The following is a 27666-nucleotide window of genomic DNA, read 5'->3' as shown; positions in this document are numbered from 1 at the left end:
GGAATAAGGGAATGAAATTGGGAATGGAATAATACAAACAACAGAGAGGATTTCTGGAAGCTTGCAATAGTAGGATCAAATTTTGGCAATTTATAAAGAAAAAAACCAACCCAAAAGCAAATACCCACAAGCAATGAGTAACACTCTATTGAGAAAAAGTGACAAAAAGAACGATTTTATTTACTAGCCAGAATGAACCCAGACAAAGTGAACGAGAGTACTAAGTGATGTAGGCAAGCAGTATTTGCTTGTCTGACATACAAAGTCTTCCATCTCACTGTCCTTACCCAAGAAATATTCTGGCATTGCTGAACCCAGGTAAGTTCTGGCAGGCTGAGCCTCAGATTTATTTTCACATTTTTAAAAAATACAGATTTTTATTTATTCATTGTGAATAGATTAAAAATACAGCATAAAGCAATATAATTACAAAAAGTCTTTAAAATATACAGTTTTTTCCCTTCAAAAGAATGTCACAGAATAAGTTGCGTATATTTCTGTAAACAATTTCCATTTTCATATTATTGACAGTCCCATTTGTTGTATGGCTAAATCATCTGATACATCTTAGGACAGAAGGTAGTCTTCATCACCAAAAAGCAGTATTTGCAAATAAAAAATTAATTAATTTTGCACTGAGTTGTGTGCACATTTACATACCAGATCTACACAGAGCTGTCAGCAACTTTAGCAACTACTGAATTTAGCAAATTAAACTACACCAAAAAGTGTCAATAATTACACTCTACATCCTTTGCATGCACATTTTGGACACTTTCAATCTCCTCCCTAAATGGTTAGTGGTGTGGTAACACATGCTTCCTTCTCAAGGAAAATCTTAAAGATTTGGCATCACCACCTTTTGAGGGAAACACACCAGGGAAATCCTTCTGTCTGATTTATAGTCCCTCCACTGTATAGGTTCTGCACAAAACAGACTATTCAACTGTCTTCACCTTTCATTGACAGCTGACACCTTAATGCTATGAACTGAAATAGCAAAGAAGGCCACATCCCAGAGAGGCTTTAGGCATCTAAACCAGAACTTTGGATAGGCACTGAAAACATTCATATGAATTGCAGTCCTCTGGTTCTATTTCAGCATGTACAAAAAAAATTAGGTCCAAAAATCTGGTCATTTTAGTACCTCACTACCTAAGACCAGCTGAGATCTAGAAATGAGACATTCCTCCAGTAATGGGTGAAGAGCTTTGCCCTCACTCTCAAAACGAAACAAAAAAGAAAGAGGCCATGGACACTACTTTCCCACAACCCCTGCTATCTACAGCAAAAAGATGTTGCCAAGTGTTGCAAGGCCGCTCACAGCTACAACTGCCTGGTGGTTACAGCACCAGCCAGAAGCAGGACATCCAAGGGTAACTTTCCCTTCCCTCCTAGAAAGGATTCAAATTCTCCCTTAACCACCAGGAGTTCACCTCTTTCAGACAGTGGCAGATGTTACTGACACCACCCTTGGATAAATGTCTATACAGCAATTCAAGATCCACTTGCCATAAAAAAGAGAAAATGGGAGCATGATTTGATTCCAGTGACAGGCACTTGGACAGGAAAGGAAGAACTGATTTCTGTTCCCTAAACAGTTTCTGCATTTTACAAGGAATTAATATTCCTTGGCTATGCATGCGAGAAATCCTAATCAATCCTGCATCATCTCATGGCCTGCTTAGCTTTACACCTGCTTTTAAGAGCTTGGCTGAAGTGGTGAGCATTACAGGTCATTCAGAACTTCACAGGGGCTGCCCCTTGTGCACATCAGTTTACACCTCAGGAGACTGCCAGGCCAAGGAGGCAGAAGCTTCCATCTTAAATCTCCTGTTAACCACAACCAAGGAACAGGAACAGCTTCTGTACTATCCACACAGATGGCACAGCAGCTTTGGAATAAAAGACTGGATTTGAAGAAACTTATCTCTAGGCAATGATAATTCAATCACCACCAGGTATTTGTCCTCCCTCACTGATTAGAATTAGGCAAAGAGGACACAAATTCAAGTGTTTGGGGGGTAATACTGTTTTCCCTTTCTAACCAGAAAGTCTTCTCTAAACAGTATTTGCAGATAAAATACCATTTAAAAATATACTTAAACTATGTAAATGGTTTTCTGTACATAAAAATAGGCGAATCAACATCTCCTAACCTCTTCAAACATCCATCTGGAAAAGGTGGAAAATATGTTCTCATCTTAAGTGAGATGATCTAGGTTCACTGAGATTTGAGATGCCACTGTAAAACTAACTTCAAATTACCCATATATTACAAATCTTGCTACTGTACATCATTGGACACATATAAGATCAGTAGACTTTCATACAAATAAAATTTTATATGGTGCAAAATGTGAAAATGAGAGAGGTAGCTGAATGCCTCACCTCATCAAGAACATGAATGATTTTCTAATGGTATAATATGCCCTGTTGGTAACGAATAAAACATTACACCCTGAATATCCTCATTGCCAATCTAAATCATCTTCCCTACCCCTCCCAAACAAAGGATTCCATCTGAAATTCCTTTGAGAGTAAGTGTCCAATAACGTCAGCAAAATAGAACAGGACTGTTTATTTAACATCAGTAGCTGCATCCATAAATTAAAAATTTACATTCATGTGCAAATTTGGTGAGATACACCGAAAATGATGAAGAAATTATGAGAATTAAGGAAAATGTTTTTCTGTATGTGGGGAGGAGAAGAAAATTGTAAAAAAACAGGACATGTAAAACCTAAACAATAAGGCCTGGTTTTCTTTACTCAAAGTAGGCCCCTCAGTTCTAACAGTAAAAAAAGTACAAAAGGTTCAAGTGTGTGTGTATTACAACTTTGAAACACAAACAGAAGTATGCTATGGTACCCTACACACTGCTTACATTTAGATTTCTACCCTCAAAAAAATTATAAAACTAGAATATGAAGAAAAACCAACCTGGTAACATCACATAGAACTACATATTTGTAGCTGCAAATGCAGCAAGTCTATAGCAAATTTATATACAAGAACTGCTTAATTTCGGTGTCATTCTTCCATCATCGCCCAAGCCTCTTCTGCTTTTTGGTAATACTGATTTGCCAGTCTGCCCTTCATGGCTTCCATGGCTGCTTCTGCTGCTTCTGTGTAAAGCTCACCTAGAGAGGAAACAGCATCAGTCATGTTGACAGAGCAAAGAAAGAATATGGCTTTGGCCTCAAGCAAATAATGGACAAAGGGAGAAATTGAGGTCAAACTGTAGGGCCGGATGTGTATGGGTGTGTTTTAACAGTGTCAGAGTTCCATCAGCTGGGAACCCAGCCTCTGCTCTTCAAGCTGAAAGTTATACAACTGGCTGCTGATGGCTCCCCAATGTATCTGGAAGGACTGCAAATAGGACCAGCCTGTAGGAGCCCCCCAGAACAGACATCTAGCATGTAGGTTACACAGCAACTAAGAGAATGCTGTGTAGGGCCTTGGGAGTCATGGATGTAGCTCAAACTACAAGCAGCAATCTGCAGCTCAGGGGAGCGACCCACAAGAGCAACCTCAGAGGGAGTGAAGGTTGCCTGGCAGTGACTCAGTGTGCCACAGATTTGACCTGGCACCACCCACCACCCTGTTGCTGCCAAGATCTCTTCTTTCAATGTTACACCCAGCATCATTAAATCTGAAGGTACTGAACCTCTCTATGTTTTGTAACAGCGGAAGCAAGAAATCTACTTTTGGGGTACATGCTGGGGGAGAAGGGAAGGATAACAGAAATAAAATGAGGCCTCACCTGATCTCTGTGGATCCTTATCCAGGTTGAACCCTCCCATCATTAGCATCTCTGCTTCCCTGGCCAGGAGCAGATACCGGGGCTCATCCTGAGTGCCATCATATTCACCTCCCTCATCATAGTCGGTCATGTTCAGCGCAGCGTTGTACCAGTGAAGTGCCTCCTTCCAATCCTGGGCTCTGAAGTCAAAAATAATTTCTGAAGATGGTTCCCTTAGGAAACAAATGTACTTTGCATTGGAGATTAAGCATCCCATTTTATACTGACTTCTCAGAGCCTTGATGCTCTCCAAGAAAGCAGATGTCCTCATGGACTGCACTGTGGCATTAGGTCACCACAGCAAAATGAGGCTGGGGTCATTTCATGCACGAATTACAGGAGAAAGTATCAAACGGAAGTGTTTTGCTGAACTCCAGAGTCTGAGCTTCATTCCCAAGTTGCATGGTTTGGGCATTTATATTTGTGAGAGTAACCAATTTTAAAAAAACCTGAAGTTTCAAAGTCTTGTTTCATAAATACTTTACAATCAGTTATTTTGCACACTGAGAATGTTCAGTGAACTTCAATTTTAAATTTAATGTTATTTGACAGTGGGAAATTTAAAGAGTATCACTGTTATGCAAAACAGAAAACTCATGTAAATAACAAAGACATGCCTAAAATACAAAAGCAGAAAAATCACTGCCCCAGCCTTGCCTCAGTGAAGTACCACCAAGTTAACTTACTCAGCTATGCACAGTACCTGTCTGCACCAAGATTTACACCTGTATCATATGCTCTTGCTACCAGAATCATGGAAGGCCGGTCTCCAGCTTCGGCTGCTCTCAGCAAGTAATTAAATCCTTTATTTCTGTTCTCCTTTGTATCCTAGTAAAGAAAACAAAACCTTTAAAATGCATGCTTCTAAAACCATCCCTTTACCATCAAATGCAGTTTCTCAAAGTCAGCAAGTATTTAGTATTTCTGAGAAATTGGTACAGCCACAAGAAACAAAGCAGCTGAACAGTAAAGGTGGCTTCAAAAGCTTCCCAAAGGCATGCAGTAATTTGCTGGCAAAACCAGAAAGAGGCAGCATTTTTTTGCTGTTTTGTCCAAATCCTTAATTACAAAGTAATCTATTTTGTCTGAAGAGGCTACAGAACACCTAGGTGTTCTGTACCAGGTTTTCGTTTAATCTCCACTTCCTGCTATTCTTACGTTATTTTTACAATGAACCACAATTTTGCTTTTTGGCATCTTCCATACCTCGAGAGTGACCTCAGAAAGGATGTGATGTGGCAGCTGAGAGCACATGAGGCCTAACCCAACGATGGCTTCCAGCTCCCCACAGTCTGCAGCGTGCTCCAGGTGGAACAGGGCTGACTCCTGATCCCATTCCTTGTCCTTCTCACAGAACCGCCCGGCTTCATGATAGCGAACCATGGCCAGGTGAACCTGGACACAATTGCACAGGAGAGACACAGCATGACGTAAGGATCTGATCCTTCAAAAGCCCTCTGCTTACATTTTACCAAGTCTTAGAGCTAAGTCCTGGAGTGAGCGGAGGCTCAGGGGAAACCTCAGCACTCTCTACAATTATCTGAAAGGAGGTTCTAGCAAGATGGGGGTCAGCAACTTCTCCCAAGCAGCTGGTGACAGTATGAGAGGACACAGCCTCTAGCTGCACCATGGGAGGTTCAGGTTGGACATCAAGAAGAATTTCTTCATGGGAAGGGTTGTTAAACATTGGAATGGACTGCCCAGGGAAGTGGTGGAATCACAGTTCCAGCATGTGTTCAAGAAACAACTGGACGTGGCACTTAAGTGTTATGGTCTGGTTGACAAGGTGGTGATTGGTCAGAGGTTGGACTTGATGATATTAGAGATCTTTTCCAACCTAAAAGATTCTCTGAAAAATAGTTTTCTTCCCACATCAAAAGGTTTGAGAACACCTACGATTCCCGGGATGTTCAGTAAGATTTACATCACGTTTTAGGAGTGGGCTTAAGGCCATAAATAACCCCAAACTTAATTTACATTTGCATTATCTGGAATAATCTGGAGTAAAAAGGGTCAGTCCATGCTACCAGTTTTCAGGAGCTCAGCTTTGCCTATGTGCACAGTATGTGGGTCAGGCACAGCACACCCAACCCACTGTATTCTCCCTGTGTGATGCCCCTGGAAATGCAGATTAAAAACAGGAGGGTTCTTCCCAAAGGAGCCCAGATGCTGCAAGGCCAAAAGCAGATGGAATTCACAGGTTTCTGAACTCAGATGTCCCTTATACAACACAGGTAGGTGACAGAAAGGTATAGATGTGTTGTTTTCAATTGTATCACAAAATAAATGCAAGCAGGGCAACACTTCTATGTAAGTAATAAATACAAGATGTTTCCTGTTGGATAAAACAGTCTCAGCGGACCCATCCTACCTTTCCAAGGACTGACTTCCCAATTTTCTTTTCAAGTTCTAGTGCATTGAGCCTCTGAATTTCTTGGGCAACACAGGATGGTCTGTGGATGTGGACTCTGGAAGAGTTGTAAAGATTCCACTTCTCCACACTGATCTGAAATACAAAATACACTATTATTTTTATTCAAAATTAAAATTCCCATCCATATGGATTATCATCCAGGAATCAAAGCCTCTATTAATATACTTATGTAGTAGTAAATACTCTATTTTAAAACAATGCTTTCAAAAGTCATGTTAGTAGCTGAATAATTGGTTATTACTCTTCATTAAAAAAATTGAGTAAACCCCTCTATTTCTAATCTGAACATTATCACTTTGAAGAATCATCTCAAAGTCCTGAATCAGAAAAAGTTACCTACACAAATAAGCAACTGAATAGTCACACTGCAAACCCTGAAATTATCCATGCACAAAAAAAAAAAATTAAACCCATACTTTTCTGCCCAGAATTTCAGAATTTCTGTTCCCAACACTTTAAATGCAGCTTGCATTCTAGAACTCTAGAAAAATGACACGTAAGCATGCAGAAGATTACAGGCAGATACATGCACTGGCATTTCTCAGGAGGAGCAACCCAAACAAAGAAATTTTTTAACATAATGGATCAGTGGGAAACAGTAGCTGAAAATAATCCTATCACAATTAATGCTATTGCAGGTACACAGAGAAAACACAACAGGAAAGGCTACTGGCACAGAATTTCAGTCTGTTAAAGCTGTTTCAATTTTCTGAAACAGGAATATATAATAATTAAAAGGAAATTCTGAAAATTGTATCTAAATAAATTATTAATTGTCAAAGCTCTGTTTTTTCTTTCCTTTCACAGTAGTTATTTTTTTAAGCTTATATCCAGAACCAATTATCACAGAACTTATATTTTGTAAAAGCATAAAAGATCTGGTCTTTCTTAACTCAGGTGACAGGCACTCTCTTCACTGTAAGTTTCAAACACTGCATGTTTTTAAGAAATCATACAGCTACATACAGGATATAATTCCAAATGCAAAGTGCAAAAAGGAAATATAATTTAGTTAAGCAGAAAATAAATCCACAGAGCTGTAATTTTTTTGAGTGAGAAACCATGCATAAACACTATTTTATGACAGAGGTCAGCTACAGAGATGACAATTTGTATCACAGTACTTCTTTAATTAGAAAACAAAAACAAAACATAAAAGGAAATAATAGAGTGGTAAATTGATATTAATAAACATTTTCTGTAGCTGAAAAGGAAGGGAAACCAGCATCTGGTTTAGTGATATGGTTAGGTGGCAGAGGAGTAGAACAACGGACAAGCAAAGCAGCAAACTCAGTCTGTGAACATTTCTGCTTTATTTACCCTTGCAGAGCTTCCCAAACTGTCTTCATCAGACTCCTGCTTCTGGTTGTTGTTTGAATGGCCCTACGTTAATGTAAAGATTTGCATCATTCAATTTGCAGCAACTAATGTGTGCCAGTTATGCCTCTAGACTACTCCTACCCTGTAGAATTAATACTGACAAGGACCAAAACTGTTTCCATCAGATTATTTCCTTTCAGTGCTATCACAATATATTAAGACACATACCAAAATGACAAAGAACTTGGCACACTTGGGCTTTAATCCTGTAAGCTGGAGATGCCATGACAAATACCTTGCCAAAGAAGGTGACAAAAAGAGTAACATCTCTGGAACCAGTATTCTCTTTCCTGTCTTCTAATTAAATATCTTCAGGTCAAAAAGCATTTATTTAAAAATTTGCATTTTAGAGGAGTAACCAACTAACCCCCAGGAATTCTAAAGTTCCATATTATTACCTGACAACGTTAAGTTCTGTAATATTTCAAGCCATACAAAGTAGAGAAGGTAAATGAGTCTGAAAGCAGATCATATTCATGGCATCCACATGATATGAAGATGGCTATACATCCTAAATGCAATATGTAATACTTTAAAAACCCACACAACAACATCTAATAAAATATGATATTTGAAATTAAGCTACTCATTACAAACCATTTTCCTGTAAGAGTGTCATTCCCAGTATGAGTAACTTTGCAACATGGGGGAATTTGTTTCGTCTGTTTTCAAAGTCTAGATCAAGATCAGATCTAGATAAGGAAGGATAAATAAGAAGATTCTTCTACAAAAACAGTTTAATTATGAATAGGCTATATCAACTCTGCTACACCAGTCAGGTTCTTACCCTCTCTCTATGATCCAGATCTTCTGTCTCACTTCTCTTTTCACTGGGACATCCGCTGTCTCCACCATTTTCAAAATCCTACAGAAGTCAAGAACAGAATAGCATTAGCATTATACTTTGTAAGGACCTCAGCTTGATATTTCTCACAGGGCAAACAGTTTGCTCTTTCAATGAAAAATATTAGATGGTTGTACTGGATGAAAATGATTGTGCTACCTTTGTCAGAAGCAGCACGACTTAATGATACATGAAGTAGTCTAAAATTGTCTTCTCCCTTACATACATTACAACAAATCAAGGACTTACATATTTTAGCAAATCAAGAATCTCCTAAATATAGTTTTCAGCTTCAGTGATAAACCACTAACTGACAGCCCCTGGCACTAAGGCCCAGCACTGGAAAATGCCCATTGCAGTCCTGCACTGCCTCAGGCAAGGTTCTCTAACATTCCTAGTACCAGGATTTGCAGTGACCTAATCCATAGGGATTATTTGGCTTTAATACCACAGGAGCTGGGACAAGCACCCAAGACACAATATGCAGGCAGAGGAATAGGCACATGCTTTAACTACCTGTTAAAATTCACCAGATGCAAATAAATTTCTGTTGGCAAAATAACTAATACTAAAATAGTAAGATAAAATGTTCTTCCTTTGCTAGAAACAGCAAATTTTGCCAATTTCTGTTGGCAAAATAATGAATACTAAAATAGTAAGATAAAATGCACAGAGGTAACATGATCTGCAACAAGAGAAATAGGCACAGCACCTTTATGTGCCTTTACTGAACAAAACCTTTGGGAAGTTCTATAAAGACACATTTTACTAGGCAACTGCAGCCTCATTTTCTGTTGGAAAGACCCTCACCCTTTTGTTGTCAAAGTGATCCAAGTTATCTACTTCACTGAACACAGGCCAATCTAGGAGAAAAAAATATTTGCTGTTATTATAATGATAACATATTTGAGGAAAAAACTCTAGATATCATCATGTTATTGCTGTTTCTTTTCACAGAAGCATCTGTGCATTAATTATCTACATAGAAGTACATTCAGTCTTATTTCTACTCAAAGAGCAGCACTAGAAACAATCATTCTGGACTAAATCAATGCTGTTCTGCTTAAAACCAAAGTAAGACAAGTGCAGTGTTCAGGAACACCCCCAGAGGCGATGGTTGAGGCTCACTCACTAAGCATGTCCACCTTGTGGCTGTGAGGGGTCGCAGAGGAGGGAGAGCAGGGCAGGGAGTCAAATGCCACATCACTCATGCTTTCATCCCCGGAGTTTTCAGACAGGCGGAAGAGCAGCGGGGGGCGGCTCCCGGACACCGTCCTCACCCGGCTGCTGCCGCATTTCTCCTCTGTGCCACGGAGAATTGTTTGAGCAGATTCCTTGGCAAATCAACGAGAAAGTCCTGTCAATAATCCTTCTGAGTATTCTATGCATTCCATTCAAGCCAATGTGAATATTTATTAGGAGTCCTCTATAAATGTACACATGTATACAGAAGTATTTGTTTTAAAAAGCTCTACACTGCAACAAAATATCAAGCCCAGATATTTTTACTTGTCAGAGTTTTGTTCAGGACTGAGTTTCATTCCAAGTGTAACATCAAGTCCCATTGCCACCAAAATCAGATGAAACTCAGATCAGTTTGCAACAAGCATCAAATCAGTTTTGTGAGATCCAAAACTTATAAATTATTCAAGCATTCTAAGATCTACTTGGTCCCAAATTAACACTGGTTACAAAGCTACAGCTTAATTACACTTTTTCATCAAACACTTACAAGCAATTTTTTATTATAATCCAAGGCATCTTTCTCTTTGGATGAAAGATCAAATGGTGCAAGCCCCATGCTTTTGCAGATGTTGTTGCAGAAATGAGAATGAAAGAACAAGGCCATACCTCGAACACCTAAGGCATTAAAAGAAAGTTAAGAAAGGATTTACTCAAATTTTATATTACAATTTACTTAGTAAAAGCTGAAAGTCCCAAAGCTTTTCCTAAAAAGCCAAGAGAGATAAAATGCTTTGTAGCACTAACAAACAGCCTAACCCACTTCCATTTCAACACCTGTAAGAGCTTTTCACTCTCTCTGCATGAGAGTGAAAGAAGTGAGAAAAATCTTGGAAAGCCATGTATGAACAAGATATAACAAAAACCTAATCCAACTGCATCACTGAGAAATGTACATAAATTTAATCCTGCTTATAAAACTTGCAGTGTCCTATGAATAACTTCATATATAGACACTTGAAACTTCAAAAATACACCATGCCTATCTCTCTGCATTCAGCTATATCCATTCCTGCAACGTGGCAAGGAAATAAAAAGCCATGATTACTGTTTCTCACAATATAGAAACTACTTAATTACACTACTTGTTTAGGAGTAGGCCAGGAGATATGAGCCAGCTCTCTTTTTAAAACTGCCCTTATATGACAGATAACCTGTACAGGACCCCTCACAACAGGACTTCCCCAGCTGTTTGCAAGGCCCTCAGAAATGTGTCAGCTCACCCACTGCAGTGGCTACTCAGCAGAGTAAAAGAAGAAAGGAAGAAAAGAGAAGCACCCTTTAGTGAAACAGAATCATTGATTTTTACCTAGGTTGCCATCTCCAAAATCTTTACCACTCTCTGTATGGATCTGAGGGTCTGTGTAAAGATCTCCAACTCCCTGGATATCAACAACAATGAGCTGGTGTCCTGAGCGCTCAAAGGTGAAGTGACTGAAGGCCTGGAAAGAACCATAGGAGATGTCTGAGAACACTCTCCCTCCACCTACTGAAAACAGCAACACATATTCCCCCGTAATAAATGGGAAAAGAAGTCTGATAACCCTATCAGTGAAATGTAACTGGTATAAACATCATGATGAAAGCAGCAAGAGAGACCAAAAGCATGTTGTATCCTGTCTCTTCAACCTGCTCCAACTCGCAGAGAGGCTAAAAAAGGCAGAGTGAAAAGCAGCAGTGGGCACAGGCAGGGGAAAAGAGATTGCTTAATTCCTCATTTTTGTACTAGAGATTATTTTCCACTACAGCCTTCACCTTAGGTAGTGGGGAGCTGGCTGGCAGAGAGAAAAACAGTGGGCTCTGAAGCCAGTGCTGAATAACTTCTGTATAAACATTCTGGCTGTGCCTGTGAATCTGCAAGCTCTGCATCTCTGGGACACTGCTTCCTTCTGCCAACAAGCATTAGCTCCGCCACAGTTTGAAGAAAGAACTCATAAATAAATGTGAGCATCCCAACAAATTCTTCTTCCCCTTTGAGTGATCCCCATGAGAAATTGCTTTGTATCAAATAATGAAATTACATTTGTGCTCTTGAAAAAACACATTTAAAGAATCAGGAATAAAAAGCCCTTCTCTTTAGAATAAAGCTGAGATATTAAGAATCTTCTGGGAAGGCCTCCAAAAAAGCATTGCCAGGCCTGGGGGAGGTGACTGGTGGTGATAGACAAACATTTTAACTGCAGCAAATACCAGGGAACATTTTGTTCCCAACCTGTGAAAGCACAGCACTGATTCAGTGCACAAATGACAGCCCAGAACATAACTTCTCTGCTTACATTAAGCCTCATGACAAATACTTTAAAAATAGTGGAAAAAAATGTAAAGAACCAAACTCTCAAGGCCCAGTAAAATACCTCTTTGTTACACTGACCACTTTGCATTTTTCAATAATATTTTAAATTTATTTTACAAGATTCAAGAATCACTTGAAATCTGTCATTGTATTTCTATATGCAATCTCAGTTTCAGCTATTCAGAGGCTGCAGCTGGAAAAAAATCAACATTTTTATATGCAAATGGACTAGATTTATTTGCATGAATTGGATACCAGCCACCTCTTGTGTATTACAGGAGGAACCAAAAGACTGTTCAGTACATAGTACATGAGAGATATCTTCACTGCCTCATATTTGAAGAAAGTTTGAAACATTTTGATGCCTGCAGTAATAATTAGAGTCAAAGGGCTTAAGGTTTCCAAAGAGTATTAACCCTGTTCAACTCAACTGTAATCAACTGAAATCCAATAAAGCACTCAGTGCTTGAAAGAGCAGGCCCCAAGTAAGGGGCAGACAAACTGCAAATAGAAAAATTAATCTAGCATTGTATTGCAGAGCCTGCAATTTCCTTTCTTGGCAGTAATGCAAAACCTCTGGATGGAGAGAGCCCAGGAATTCTCTACAGCAGAGAATTAATGGAAAGCATGGAAAACATTAAACAAAATGGAAAACATTAAACAAAGCCCACTTGTGGAGTTAGACGAATGCTGTCGTCTCGCACAAATCCAGAATTTGAGTTGTATTTGATGTATTTGCCCTCAATGTAATGTTCCAGATGAAAGAGAGGCTTTCCAGGCCTGTTCTTCATTTCGATAATACACGTCTGTACTATATCCACCTGGGGAGGGAAAGGAGATAAACAATGACTAACAGAATACTGCCTTCAGATCAAAGTGTATGTGAATCCTCCAGCTGTGAAAACTTTCCCAATGCAAGAATCTGAACAATTGCAAAGATCCTTCTGTTTAACAAGGGGGTGGGGGAAGAGTCATGTGCTTCTTGAGTAATTGGAAGAATTCCATAAATTAAAAGCAGCCACTTCAAAACAGCTCACTTCTGCAACAAACCCCTCTGAAAAAATTCTTAGCAAGTGCCGGCTTTCTATTTTATTTTGTGGGTACCTCTGCAAAGAGTCTGCACCCAGAGAACAAAACACACAGTCACTACTGCACAACTTGAAATGCATTCTCAGAGAAGGACTGAGGGTATCTATTGTTTGGGTATCTCTGTATCCTGCCTCACCTTCTCCCTCTGTCCCATACACATTCCTGAAGCAGAAACCATCACAACTCTCACTCCACTTATATATTTTCTCCAACATGGCATTTAAAACTTCTAGATTTGTGGATTTCTCTCTGCATGTTTCACTGTAGACTTCACCTTGCTATTATGAGCCAAAGTAGTCGTTAACTAACCTTCACAGGGGAAGCAATGCAAATATCCCACATATCAAAACCACTCATTTTGGCCATTAAAATTGCTAAGGCTTCCAGCAGGTTTCCAGCTCATCTCAAAAATCAATGCTAATTACATGTTTGGATAGGTATAGAAGATTTAAGCATCTACCTTCCTGGAGCAATAACAGTTAAGTGCTTGCTGAGACTGCTGCTGGTAATAAATTCTGTGACATCTCTGGTTATCACAAAAGCAGCTGGGCACACATCAAAGAGAGCAATACAAACATCATTTTATTCTGGTTTTCAGTCAACAGCTAAGGACAGTAAGACATTTACAAACACACAGCCCCTAGTCCTGGAAATATAAAGCAATTTCTGTATTTACTCCACTCAAAATCAGCTATGATTTAATAAAACACACAGAAGGGCAAAAGGATCTATCCAAGCATTGAAATGTGATGGAATGTGAATAGCATTGAAATGTGATGGAATGTGAACAAATAATTAATTCCCTCTAAATTATGTCTGAAAACTAACCCAACAGAAGAACAAAATTACATTTTTGCTTAGCAAGGTCTTTCAATGCACCTGTTTTGGCGGCTTGTGCCGGTTGTACTCTTCTCCCCAGAGTTTTGCTTCCATCTGCAGTCGAACATCCTCAAAATAAACATCTCTGCTCACACTCTCTATGTATTGCTTGGCAACATAATTATAGGCACCTTTCCAGTTCTGAGTGTGTAAGAAGTTGGACAGCTTTTTTCTGAAAGATAAATCAATCACTGGTGAAAGGAAACTCAAGGATTTAAATTCAATCTTTCCCATTTCCTTGCCTGCATGGATAGAGCCAGGCTCCAAGATGAGCATTAACCTCAGTCATTTACCAGGTATTCTACCTGAAATGTGAAGCACAGGAAAGGGACAAGGGAAAATGAAACCCATGGGAATGGCTGGGATTTGCCAAACTGGTTTAGCTGCAGCTACTTGTGCTCTGAACTTTCTCCTTTTCTCAATCCCTTTCCCTTCCTGTTCCTCTCAAACCTGGAGCATGAAGGGTTGGTGCCTTGTCAACAACCTGTTCTAATGTCAACAATTATTTTCTGCAGAAATTAAAAGGGAGTGGCCTTTCAAACATGAACTGAGAAACCTCTCCTGGGATAAAAGCAATCTGCTGCTTCTCAACATACAGCAGTGACTGCTCAGTAACCCACATACTCCCAGAAGGAAAACTGCACCTGACAGTTCTCATGATGCAACTTTTCCCCTTTGCTGATGTGCAAATCTTTAATCCACAGATCCCTTCAAGGCAGGGGGGCTGGTAGTGTGTAGCATAGGAAAACTTTGATAAGAAAGGATCTGCTGGCTGCCAACAAATGCATTAAGCAGGTGCTTTAATTAGCAGCAGCACTCAAACTCTCAACCCTTCCCCCTCCTTCTTTTTCCTCTCCCTGCCAAGAACTTGATGCAGAGGTTTTGGTACAGGGGACCCTCTACAGGCAAAGCAACTTTATGGTGCCTGTCCTCCTGCAGGAATAGGCACACAGTCACAGCAACAGAGGCCTTGGAAAGAACGAACAAGGAAAAGAGGAAAGAATTTCAGGCAGATCCCAAACCTTCCCAGTTCTTCAAGGAACACACTCCTCTGCATAAAACAAGCCAGCTCATGTTTTATTGAAGTCAATATCCTCACATTGGTTCATTGGGCCATGGGGAGCTAATGCTGCCACTGTGTTAACTAAAACCTTGCAGAGTAACAAAAATCTAGGAGAGAGCTCCAGATGGGAAATATCCCTGTACCACTGACACATATGGGAAACCCAGCAGTATGAAGCTGACATTCAAGTTATGCTTTTTTAGTACTAGAGGTTAATGCAAAACCGCCAACAAATTTCTGTTTATGGCATTTCTCAAAATATTGTGCAATGGAGAGTTTGGTAAGTAACAAGAACAAAAAGCAATGTCAGCAGTCTGAGATTTGTTACTTCCTAGGCTTCATTCACTACTGTATCCAGCTGGATTTGCAGGAACAGAGCCACCAGCATGAACTGATACTGAATTGCCCATGCCAGACTGCAGCACTGTGGGGTTACTTTTCTTCCTTTTTGCTCAAGTTCAAAACATCATATTTCCATCTTTTATAAGTGTCTATCTTTCTAGAGCTGAAACCACACATGAAGTGCAATTTCTCTTGATTCCACATATGGGAAGAAGGGGGAATATTTTTAAATGCACACTCCCCAACATTTTCCAGGAAACATTTATCTCCAGAGCCTGGAAGGGGTGGGGTAATCTCTTAGCTGGATTTATAGCTGGATGCTGATCCCCACAATAACATTTGATAACACTCTCCAAGGAAGGAAAAGTTCCTCCTCAGTCTACCCATACACTTTATCTTTCTGGGAAAAACGACTGTTAGTGTTCAAGTTCTGCCTTACTCAGAACATAATACTGGTATATGTGATAATATATAGGAGGATAACCTTCTTCACCAATGGAGGCTCTTCCTGTTGAGACTGCATCATCCAAATATTCTTTCTTTCTCTTTTCTCTGCCTAACTATAGACTCAAGTTGGTCTCCAGGCTGCACACACCTATGACCTCCTATCAACTTTTAAGATGTTTTAGCACACAAGGAACACAGAAATTAAGTGGCTGTTACTATACTTTCATGAATACTTTGCCTCCCAGGGACAGCTGAAGAGAATGTTCAGAGAACATTCTTATTTCTGAACCCCACTCCCTTCAGGTGGAGTCACACAAACTGGGATAAACCCCTCAGCAAAGCCTTTTACAAAGGAGTCAAGGTTTACACAATTTCCACTACATCTAAGTGAAATTCCAGTGACCACAGAAAAAAATACTGCAAGGAGGCCAACAAAGATGAAGTGGGCAGATACTCACGTTCTGAAACACTCTCGCATTGCTCCACGGCCGAAAGGCTGGGAAAAAGAAAAAAACAAAAACTCAGCATTACCATTTCCACAAAGTTGATTTCTAACCAGTAAGAAACACAGCCATGACTTCCCCTTTATACCACGCAGAAAGCAGTTTTCAAACAGGCTCTACAGAAATATTTCCTCAAGAAAAAGTGAAAACCCCTGGTAGTGTAAGTAGTATCTGGGGAAAAGACATTTGGATAAACTCCCCCTACCAATAATCCCATGGAGAAGAAATGGTATGTATTTTAAATAAGCTATTTAAATTCTCTCCCCAGCTGGGAGTCAGCTCTGTGTGACTGCCTAAAGAAGCTTCACAGACTTCATGCTCTCTGCATTTAGGCTTCTGCAGAGGATGTGCCAAAGGGAGCATCATCTCCCCAGACGCCAGATGCTCGGCCAGCAGCGCAGAGCATGGCAACCCCAACACACAGTCAACCCCAGGACCTAACTGGGACATGACAGTGCCTTCTACCTTCACATACAGAAAATTCAGTTTGTTTTCATTCTAACAACAGAAATTACTTGGGAGGACACAAAATAGTAGGACTACTGCCAGGCAGGGAAATTACGCCAGAAGGAAATGGGAGGGGTGACATGGAAGGGAAATCACTGGGAATGGAACAAAATGCCTCATGTTGCTCACAGGGAAGGTCTGACTCCATTTTCTACTCTATTTTGGAGAGAAGGATACAAAGAAAAAGAGGCAGGTGAAAAGAATTACACTGAGACTTCAAAATTTCTACAAGGAAAACATCTTGATGCCACTATTCAGGAGCAGAAAGGAAATTACAAACTTGCTTTTAGTAAACATGAAGGACAGTGTGATCTTACTTGAGAAGCCATCTTTATAAGGACTTCATCTTCAACCCAGTCCCCAGTAACTGCATTGTACCTGCAAAATCAGGAGTTACATCTCAGAAGAATGCAAAGGGAACCCAAATCCTTCCATTTCCAGCACCTATCCTTCCTTATCTGTAACTGACTCTGGAAAGTGCTGCCGCCACTCCCACACAAAGGCTTCCAGTCTTCCCACTACACTCTGGTCCTCCTCATTTTGGGCAGGCAAGGAGAAACACATTTAGCTCTTTGAAGAGACACTTAACCCTCCTGTCAATGAGCAGATTCTAAAACAGAATCTGAACTTCTGTAACACTACAAATGAGGCTTTATCTGCCTTGAAGTTAAACCTCCTCTGTGATGCCTGAGCAGCACACTGCAGGCAGAAAGGGCCTCAACCAAGCTCTACACACTGAACAGGTTGTCTCCCCCAATCCTGAGCTTGCATAAGCCTGGTTCTGGCTGGGTATTAGCCTTGGGGCTGTGGGGAATGTGAGCAGCACCAGCTGTGAGACACAGTGGGGCCAGGAACTGCCCAACACTGGACTGAGGGAGGAGCGAGTCCCTGCACAACCCTGTGATAATACAAAGAGTACGACTGTGGTTTCTCCCCACCCCTTTAACTCCCAACACAGTGAAAGCCAAATTGGGAACCACAGCAGCTGAGTCATCAATACATGATTGTTTCCAGCCTGGTTCCCCCAACCTGCACAGAGTAATTCATGCATGCAGACACCCCATATTCTCACTTATATATGTACATATCACCCCAGTTTGCAGCAAATAAAGAGGTAAAAACAGCACTATCAGAGCCATCTCTTATTAACAGGATATTGAGTAGCCCTAAACTAAAATTATCACTTATTTGTATTTTAAAATATGCAAACTATTTCAGGACTGTGTGGCTGACCAGGGACAGATGTAGTCTATGGGGAAGATCAGCACTGCATGACTGGTATGGGATTGGAAGGGAGACCTCTCCAAACACTGATGCTAAGTGGTGATTAACTGGTCTCTAACCCCTAACCCTTCCTCCCTGAAATCTGTGTCAATAGAGTAAATATTTTGGCAAAGCTTGTCTTAAAGCACTGAAACCAGTTTCAGGGACAAACTCCTTTTTAGCACATAGACCACACTGAGCTATTCTGGGCTTTATAAGGATTTAAATTCCAGCCACATGCAACAATACTGCATGGACTAGCAAAATTGAAACTGCTATTTTGGAAAAGTTGTGGAGGGTTATGCTGCTTTCTTTCCCAAACTATATAAACTAAGTATGCTCCCTCTTATTTGGGATTAATTTCCACATTAGATTACATTTATGGCATTAACAAATCAACCAGAAAATACTTTTCAGCCTTGTTTCCTGTCTACACAGTGAAAGTACTAGATACTGCTTAGATGGGAGAGAAAGTGTGGCAATGGTTTGCTGAAAGGTTTATTTTTTGATGATGTGCAGTATTTACATATTCCTGGGAGACTGAGTTAAGAGCCATTCACTTTGGGCACTATGAAAGCTCTTCAGCCAGATATTCTGCACTACACAAACTCAGCCCTTGCACAAACCAGCAGTCCTACTGAACATCAGCACCCAAGCAGGAACCCACAGACCTGTAGCGAGTGGCATGCTCCGTCTCAATGTCCTCCAGGTGAAATTCTGCCCAGGGATCAGGCATATGCTTGGCTTTCTCAATAGCATGTTTCCAGGTTTCCTAAAGAAGTTACAGATTGGCACTTTATTTATAATCAGCAGCAGCTCACAAAACCAGCACTTTCTAGAGCACATCAGGATCTCAATGCTATGGAGATGTGCAAATACACAAGCCCCCAAAGCACTGCTCAGAACAGAGACCAAGTAGTACCAAAGACCACTCTGACCTTTTTTTAATTTCAATTATAATGAAACCCAGCTCAGATATATAAAGCATAGATCTCAGTTCAATTTGCACCACTGTAAAGTTACTGAGAACAGAATCTGGCACAGCATATACCAGATACAATTGACAACATCTGTGGTAATTTGCAGATATCTCTAACATGCTCTGCAAATGGCAATAAGGCACACCCAGATGATATTAATTCACTTTTTCTGTTTTGATTTTTAGCTTTTCATATGTAGCAGCATATGCTGGTTTTGCATGCATAAGTATAAGTAAAAAAGTCCATTAAAGATACAATTAATATGGATAAAGTAAGAAGTTCTGTGAACTCCAGGGTCCCAGACTGTGCTCAGCATGAGATGAAATTAGAATGTTGTAAAAATTGGTTATTATAACAATTCCAGACAAGTATCTATTTAAATGTTCACCAAGTCAAGAGCAAAATATCAAAGCAATTTTCTGGAGTACAAACAGCCTCTTTCTAGCAGCCATTTTGGATGCTTTACTCTTAACATTTTGTTCTCTCTCTCTTACATTGTATATTTCCAAGAAAACTGGAGATATGATCCTGTGATGTGCCAAATGCTTTCTGCAAAGTGAGCAGGAGAAAAAGCACTCTGCACCCTGCCAATAAAGAAGTATTGAGCTCTGAGGTATTATTTCTGCCTCTCTGACTGAACTCTTAGTGCGCAGAAACAGTAACTTTTAATTTTGTGATTGTTTTTTATCTTCAGGAATTAAATCAGTCCTATTTTATAAAAAAAAGTAGACTATAAATTTGTGTCAGCAATGGCAGCAAGGAAGTTTTTGAAGCAGCTAAGCTTTAAATGGTTGTGTTTCTTTTGAATTTCAGCTTTAACTATACATACCTTGCAAATTATTTAAATGCTCCCCTTTCTGACAATACCACAAAATGAAAACAATACTACATTAAATAAAACTACTTTAAAGGACATGTTGAGAAAGATTGCCTACATGTTTCAGAAGAAAACAAAGTTGCCTCAGGTCATGCAATGACAGCACATATGGACCTGAAAATTTCCATACTTGCACACCTATGACAGACATAAGGAGAGACAGCAACAAGAACTGCTTGGTTGATCAGCTGCATCAAATTGTTTTTGAGAAGATTCCCTCTTTAAAAGGTGATTTTGTGTTCATGTTAGATGATAATTTAAATAAGTTAATAATTGTGCTTGATCTCTTGAGGTGCTTTGTACAAAAGTTGTATCCTAATCTTCAAACAAACACTAGTTGGATTTCAGGAAATGGTGCTAACAGTGCAATTTTTCTCCTGCTGGAGGCACATGGCTGCAACACAGTGAAATTTCAGGGTAGAAAACACACGATGGTATTTTTCCATTTAACAGGTACCTCTTTTAGTTTTGACTTGATGACTCTTACGGACTGAGGCAATCAGTCCTCCCAAACAATAAAATATTGAACAAAAAATTTCATAAAAGGAAAAAAACCCAACAAAACCAAACCAAAAAAATCATAATGCATCTATTAGATATGCTGTTGACATTTTCTTTTTAACCTACCCGACCATGGTCAACCACAGAGCCATGCTTAGAACGATGTTGTGTGTCATTCTAAAGGATCCATGAGAGACATGAAAGTAGGAAAATACATGTGATAAGACAAATGATTGACAAAGAGTCTTGGCTCTCTTTGTTAGTAAAAAAAACCCCAAAAAACTTCCAGTTAAAAGCCACTCTTCAATTTCTATTCCAAATTTAAGTTCATTCTTAGAACACCTGCAAAGAAACCTATTGAGGTAAGTTGGTAATTTTTTTTATTGGCAACTATTTATTAAAAGGGTTTTGCCAATTAACTAGTTAATTAAACATTGTTGAATCCTGTTTAAAGCAGAGTTAACTTCTCTATCTGGCTCTGCCTTTCATTATCAATGGCCCTCTCTGCCTTGCTTTATCTTTGATGTCTGACAGGCAGACTCTCCTAGGCCAGGCTGTGGGGTTTAGGATGTCATCAGCCCTGGCTGCCTGCTTCATTGTGCTGGAAATCACCATTCCTGCGGCTCAAGCAGGAGATGGAGACTGCCTTGCTCCACATCTCGACATAAAGCAATTTATCTGTGATAGGACCTATAATTCCAAACTAGATACTATAGAGACCAAAACATGGGAACAAACATTCTGCAGAAGCAAAATGACAGCTCAGGAAGGAGGAAATAATTGCAATTTCTGAAGTTCTTATCAGTTTTATCTCATACCACATGACTCAGAAATTGCACTGCAGACCCAGAAGCAAGTGTTTAGTACATGTTAAAATGTACACACAAATGAAGACTAAGCTCCCTATCAGGTCTTAACTTGCCCAGTTTAACATACACCAACATCTGTCCCATTTCTATACTAAGCTTTTGCTCCTCACCTTCCTTAGGCATATGTACCTTTTAATGTTTGTATTAACTAGCTTTGGCAAAAATATTACTGCAGACAAGCCAGCTTCACTTTCAATGTGTTACTCACTACATTATCTAACTGAAATAAACCCCAGTATTTTTTCACAATTAAAGCATGCATTAGGCATAACTGAGATTTTAAGAGTATTAATTAAATGTTAATATCTACAATAAGAAATGTGTTAATGAAACACATTAAATATAGGAAAATCTAAGAGACATGCCAGTTTAGCATGTAAGCACAAATAACAAAACACAAACTGTGTTTATATAGGATATGTAAGTTACAGAGTGGATGTCACTTGAGGCTCCACTGTCTGGCCTGATCTGTGTGAAGGGAGCTGAGTGAAAAAGGACACACTGCCAAGGAAGCACCAGCTATATCCCCTCTGACCTCCCTGCAATTCTGTAGCTGCTGTTCATCCCAAAAAGGTCAGATACTGCTTGTGTACTCATCAGGAACCACTGCCAGTGTGATGCTTCATGCCCAAGCATGTAAGTCAACATGTCAAAAGCTTCCTGAGAAGGAACTATAACATAAAAACTTACCCTTACAATTTTATAATTACAGTTTTATTTTTCCAACTGAAAATATCACAGAGTAGCAAAATTTATAATAAATTATCTTCTGACAGGCCCTAATTTTTCTTATACCAATTGTATTATCTTTTGAATCTCCCAATCAACATACTGCATTGTAAATGGTTTGATCCTAAAGGCAGTGAATTTTCTCCTGGACAGAATGAAGGAAGATCCGTCCTGGACTGAAAGGGACAGTAAGCAATTCCATGGCAGTGTCAGACTATTGGCTTAAAGGAATTAACTGCAGGTCTGGAAAAAACAGATGAGTACCTTCATCGAAAAGTGTTAGTTACAAGAGATGAAGCAGTTAGAAAGTGTTGCATGCCAACTAAGTAAAACCAAAACCTTAATGAAGACCGGAGCCAATACTTACCTTAAAGCTAAAGCTTCTGGGGGAAGAGCTTGAACTGTACTGCTCAGTTTTTGCTAAGCTGCTGTAATAATTGTCTACTTTGGTATTGGCAGACTTGTTAGAAACTGGATCATCAGTTATTGGACAGATAAAATAATTGTCTTCATCATCACTATCAGCATCAAGATAGTTCCCAGAGTCCACTGGAGTCGTTCTGGCATTATCAATCCCTTCCATACGGAAAATAAGGTCCTCGTCTGCCATGTTTGCAGGAGGTTGGTTTAACTCCTGCAAGGACTGGAACACCCACTACTCCAATGCACATGCAAACAGGGGGAAGAAGCTGGGTGAGAGAGTAAAAAAGGAAAAGGTTGTTATTAAAAGAACAAATAATGCATGACACTGATGTCACCACACTGGCAGAAAAGAAATATATTTGCATCTGGTTCTGTAAAAGTAATCCTCAAATACCTACATGTAATTTTGAATACCTCTGCTAGAGCTGCTGAGAATCATCTTTCTGGTTTTAAACTGCTACGGAACTGAGAAGATAGGAGCTTAGTAACCTTGGTTATCTTCTCCTCCAAATGTCTTTATTCTTCCTTATATGAAATGCTGAGTTTCACAACACTAGTATTAGAAAGTTGAGAGAGTTTTACCTCAACCACCATAGTAGCATTTTCAAATCTTTTCAGGACAAGTCTTCTCAAGGATAGTCTGTACAAATTATCAGTCAAATGACTTAGAGAGTATTATAAGAACAACACAGAAAAATTTTCCACCATCCACAAGACTTAAGTTGGCTTTTAGCTTACATACAGCCAATGGCCCACAGGCTGCTGAAAGTATAGCAGAAAAATGAGGTGGAGGAATGATTAAAGTCCTTGGAAGAGGTGGAAGTTAACACAGATACTCTGGAAATACTGGCATGTACAAAATAGAGGATTAGTGAGAATATTCAAAATTTGGCCCTGATGCTGGCTGAGCAATGGGATTTAATTTAAAGCAGACACTTTTAACCGTCACATTGTTTAGTTCTTCACCCACCTAGCAAAATCAGGGATTTTCACACAGCTAGTCTAATAAAACAACCACACACCAAGGTTTTCAGTTTTGCTTTACAGTTATTCCTCAGCCTTTTGCATTTTTCAGTCTTTTTTCTGCATGAAACAGGAAGATGAATACACTCCTACAGAAGTATTCATAGCTGCTGACCTCATTCCCCAGCCGAGAAAGTGGTCACCAGAGAAACAGTGCCTTAACATGAGGCAGCTTTCACCAGCAGCATTATCTTGCTGGTTTACTGCTCTCCTGACTGAGGCAGAAATTCCCACACTTCAGCCAGCAACACAGCTAACTCCAGCACTCCATCAGGCAGCAGCTGCTCTGAACACCACTGCTGGAGGAGGTCTCAGCCAGTTCACCTCACCTGCCACTGGAACAGCTCTGCAGTGCTCACCTGCTCTTCCAGCAAAGACCAAACGGGAACTGGCGAGTCTGGGAAGGTGTCACTGTACACACACCGGGCAGGGGAAGTGTCACTGCACACACACCGGGCAGGGGAAGTGTCACTGCACACACACCGGGCAGGGGAAGTGTCACTGCACACACACCGGGCAGGGGAAGTGTCACTGCACACACACCGGGCAGGGGAAGTGTCACTGCACACACACCGGGCAGGGGAAGTGTCACTGTGCATACACCGGGCAGGGGAAGTGTCACTGCACACACACCGGGCAGGGGAAGTGTCACTGTACACACACCGGGCAGGGGAAGTGTCACTGCACACACACCGGGCAGGGAAGGTGTCACTGCGCACACACCGGGCAGGGGAAGTGTCACTGCACACACACCGGGCAGGGGAGGTGTCACTGCACACACACCGGGCAGGGGAAGTGTCACTGCACACACACCGGGCAGGGGAGGTGTCACTGCACACACACCGGGCAGGGAAGGTGTCACTGCACACACACCGGGCAGGGGAGGTGTCACTGCACACACACCAGGCAGGGGAAGGTGTCCTCAGCTGCCACTGCCATTTTTACTGTGGTTGTCTTAGCAGTGTGCACGGAGTGCTGGAGAACCCCTACCCTCTGTCACACACACAGCCAGCAGCTGTCAAATGATGCTTCAAGGACGTGACTGTGACTAATCCAGGACATACCACAGCACTGGACAGCCACATTACACCCAAGTGCTGTCCTGCACTCCCTTCTGCTCCTGCTGTCACACACATCAGCAGATCCATGGAGTTCAGCACAGTCTGAGATGCAGCAGCAATGCAGGAATGTGGGTTTGTGCAGCAGTGACTGCAAACATTCTGATTTCTTGTGCAAATGTGACTTGTATAAATGAAATATCACCACACAAATCAGTTTCTATTTAAAGCTAATGGTGTTTATGAAAGTCTCTTGGTTTGTCTTGGAACCATAGTTCTTGTAAAGTACTTGTGATATTTACTTTGGAAGTGTTATGTACCAAGAATCATACTCACATAAAATTATCTTCAAAACAGAATTCAATAACCACACTTTCAACTACACAAACACTGCTCTAAACCTCACAGTTTGCTTGACAAAAAGCCTTCATCCCAAGGGTTATATTTTGTGCTTTTGCATTATAGCACAGAAGTTGTATTATATAGGAATTTCTGTTACTAGTGCTGTTGTGTTTTGATAATTTAATCTTTAATATCCATTACAGAAGCATTCATAAGGCTAAGCAACAAGGAGAGTGAGACTGGAGTAAACCAAGCCTGCCAGCCTGCATTATCATACACAACCTATAATTTTAACTACCCACTCCAATGCACTTTGAAAATTTATTCAATTTTTAATCAACCTTCTACTATGTGATTCAAAATGCAGATAACTTAAAATACAGTTCTGAATCTGCTCTAGTCTGTATTTATTGTTGTTTTTCCAATGCCTGTTTCAAGCATTTTTCCTTCTCTTGCCTTTATATCCAGGAGCCACATGGCCAGGAGGGGCAGGTGAGTCGCAAGGACAACAAGCAAATATGTGAACGCAGATAAACAGCAGGAAAAATTCACATCACAGGGCTGTTAAAGCATGACTTTTTTCTTGTAGGTGTCTGCTGTTACAAAGCACTGCTGGGTTTAGTGAGACTCTTGGACAAAGTTCTACAGTGGCCTCAGCATCTAAACATGCCTAAATTCATCCCAAAGAGCTGAATGATAGAAATACTACAGTCAGCAAAAGAGGGAACAACTGGAGCATGTTCATTTACTTCTAATTCACTGTTTCAGTTCAGACACAGCCCCCTGCAACTCCTCAACACAGGACAGGGGGGCAGGAACTGTCCTGTAACAGAAGTCCCAGATTGTCTTGTGGAGAAGCATTAAAACAAGCATGATGCAGCTTTCCCTGGTATAATACTAAATCCCTTTTGGCTTAATACCACATCAGTCAAAGCCATTTAACAGGATACCTGTAAGAGTAACAAACAGTTTTTTTCTTAAAAGATAGAAGTCATCTTTCAGATTAATATTCTTTAAAAGTCCAGATTCAAAATTTAACCTAAGCAACTATACAGACTTTGCACCTTAAAAAGTATTATCACCTTTATGAGCTACAGATCCAAAGATACATAAACTTGTCCAGAACAATCCCACTAGCTACGTTAATGTCCTGTAGCATATTACAGAGCTACTATGCTTTCCAAATACGCAACTGACCCCCACAAAGTAAATATCTGTTCTCATCTGCTCCACATACTGCAAGAAAACTAGTTCAGTGAGTCCAGGTAAGAGCTGTGATTAAAAAAAAAAAAAAAAAAAACAAAACAAGATAAAAAAACCCCAGAGATATCTCAACTTGCTGTCATCTTTGAAAACCTTGTCTTACCAAAGACAGATTTCTAATGAGAAGCCTTTAACACAGGTCCCCTTCCAGTGTATCACTACTGCAAACACCATGGCACAAATCCCATTCAGTTTGCCTGCAAGAACAGCTGGGATAATAATTTTATTAGTCTGAGTGCTAGAGAGCAACAATGCAAAATTTATGAAGCAAAAGGGTGAGTTCAACTGCACCAGCTCAGAATACGAAACATTTGAGACAAAACAAGGAAGCACAGCACGGTTTCAGGCACACCAATGACTTTTAGAGCCGCAGGCAGTGAGGCACAAGGACAGCCCCCCGAGTCAAGTGCACCCTGCTGCCAAGCATGCAAATAAACACTATGTTAAGAGTATCCAAAACACGCGGGTTGAAAAGGACACAAAAGGAACTCCGAGATAACTTTAAGATATCCTTCCATTGCCATTAATAGACTTGTCATTTCAACTGGCTTTAAATACTCTGCACAATTACCTATTGCGGACTTTTTGCAGGCATTTGCTCAGTACCCCACGCTATTAATTCACTCCATGCGTTTATGCGCATTGAGGTATTTGAAGAATTCTCCGAACACGAACAGCCCTGGAGCAGTCCCAAGCTGTCAGGACGGACTCACCCCCTCACACAGCAGCTGTTCCACGGTCACAGACAGCATTTGGCACTTTTAAACAGCCTAGCACCAAATTATGCGCGCTGTCGTGGAAACATAAATGGCAAAACGCCAACCTTCAGGTGTGAGCGCAGCACTGCTGCCCAATGCCACAAACCAGGTTATTTTTGGGCCCGCGCAGACGCTGCCCGCCGGCCTTTCGCAGGCTCTGAGCACCCCACTGATCGGCATTTTCCGCAGCTAAAATCGCCCTTCCCGCCCTTCCCGCGCCTCCGGCCGCGGGCGGCGCTGAGGCAGCTTCCACCGCCGCCGGGCCAGGCCCCGCACCCCGACTTAGAGAGGCACTTACCGGCTTAGGAGAGCCCAGATCCGCCGCGCAACTCGGTACGGAGCGATCGCACAAGCCCTGCACCCCGCTCCAGCTGCCGCCCTGCTGAGGGAGACAGGCGGTGGGAGGAGAAGCCGAGCCGCGGAGGGGCGGGCGGAGGCGGGAGCCGGGCAGCGGGGCCGCCCCTCACCGCCCGCGCCCGGCACGGCGCCGCCTCCCGCTCCCTCAGCGACCCAGCGGGCGCCGCCCGCTCCTCTTCACAGCAGCGCGGCGGCGGGACCCTGCCAAATACTTTATCCCAGTGAGAAAAATCTGAGCAGAGCCCCCTGCTAACACCGTTAGGTATTAGCGATGGGGAATCCCGGGGCGAGCGCGGACAGGAAGGGGAGCGGCTGTGCAGGTCTCACACGATAGGTCTCACGGGTGTCGGCTGCTCACAGGAGAGCCACCCAAATTTGGTTTCATTTCTGTTCCT

At 41.0% G+C, this 27666-nt stretch overlaps 1 protein-coding gene across 5 annotated transcripts; it reads right to left on the bottom strand.

Moving 5' to 3' along the window:
* Positions 1 to 159: 159 nt before the first annotated feature.
* On the bottom strand, positions 160 to 27368 carry EEF2K (eukaryotic elongation factor 2 kinase). Of its 5 annotated transcripts, XM_030284628.4 has the most exons (20): positions 27213 to 27333; positions 26260 to 26365; positions 22415 to 22736; positions 20576 to 20626; positions 18763 to 18863; positions 17146 to 17206; positions 16277 to 16314; positions 13967 to 14138; positions 12670 to 12819; positions 11015 to 11147; positions 10196 to 10323; positions 9596 to 9797; positions 9274 to 9326; positions 8407 to 8484; positions 7560 to 7622; positions 6177 to 6311; positions 5012 to 5200; positions 4509 to 4633; positions 3767 to 3945; positions 160 to 3143 (listed from the first exon to the last, which is right to left on the bottom strand). In XM_030284628.4, the coding sequence occupies exons 3-20, from the start codon at positions 22655 to 22657 to the stop codon at positions 3034 to 3036; spliced, it is 2211 nt and encodes a 736-aa protein (XP_030140488.3). In that variant the 5' UTR covers positions 22658 to 22736; positions 26260 to 26365; positions 27213 to 27333; the 3' UTR covers positions 160 to 3033. The 5 variants fall into 5 exon arrangements, with proteins under 5 accessions (XP_030140488.3, XP_012433370.3, XP_012433371.3 ...); XM_012577916.5 differs by lacking the exon at positions 26260 to 26365 and having other exon boundaries at positions 27213 to 27368; XM_012577917.5 differs by lacking the exons at positions 7560 to 7622; positions 26260 to 26365 and having other exon boundaries at positions 27213 to 27368.
* Between the last annotated feature and the right edge of the window lie 298 nt (positions 27369 to 27666).

Source organism: Taeniopygia guttata, chromosome 14 (assembly GCF_048771995.1).
Source record: "Taeniopygia guttata chromosome 14, bTaeGut7.mat, whole genome shotgun sequence".
Taxonomy (NCBI): domain Eukaryota; kingdom Metazoa; phylum Chordata; class Aves; order Passeriformes; family Estrildidae; genus Taeniopygia; species Taeniopygia guttata.
This window is presented reverse-complemented; position numbering and strand designations above follow the sequence as displayed.

Bases quoted from the DNA above. Each gene is read 5' to 3' on its own strand.
- EEF2K (XM_012577916.5), bottom strand. From the start codon at position 22,657: ATGGCAGACGAGGACCTTATTTTCCGTATGGAAGGGATTGATAATGCC. The intron at 9,798-10,195 runs GTAAGTGTTTGA...TGATTTGCCAAG, and splicing joins ATTATAATAAAAAATTGCTT to GAATCTGCTCAAACAATTCT. The intron at 3,144-3,766 runs GTGAGGCCTCAT...TTTCCTCTCTAG, and splicing joins TAAGGATCCACAGAGATCAG to GTGAGCTTTACACAGAAGCA.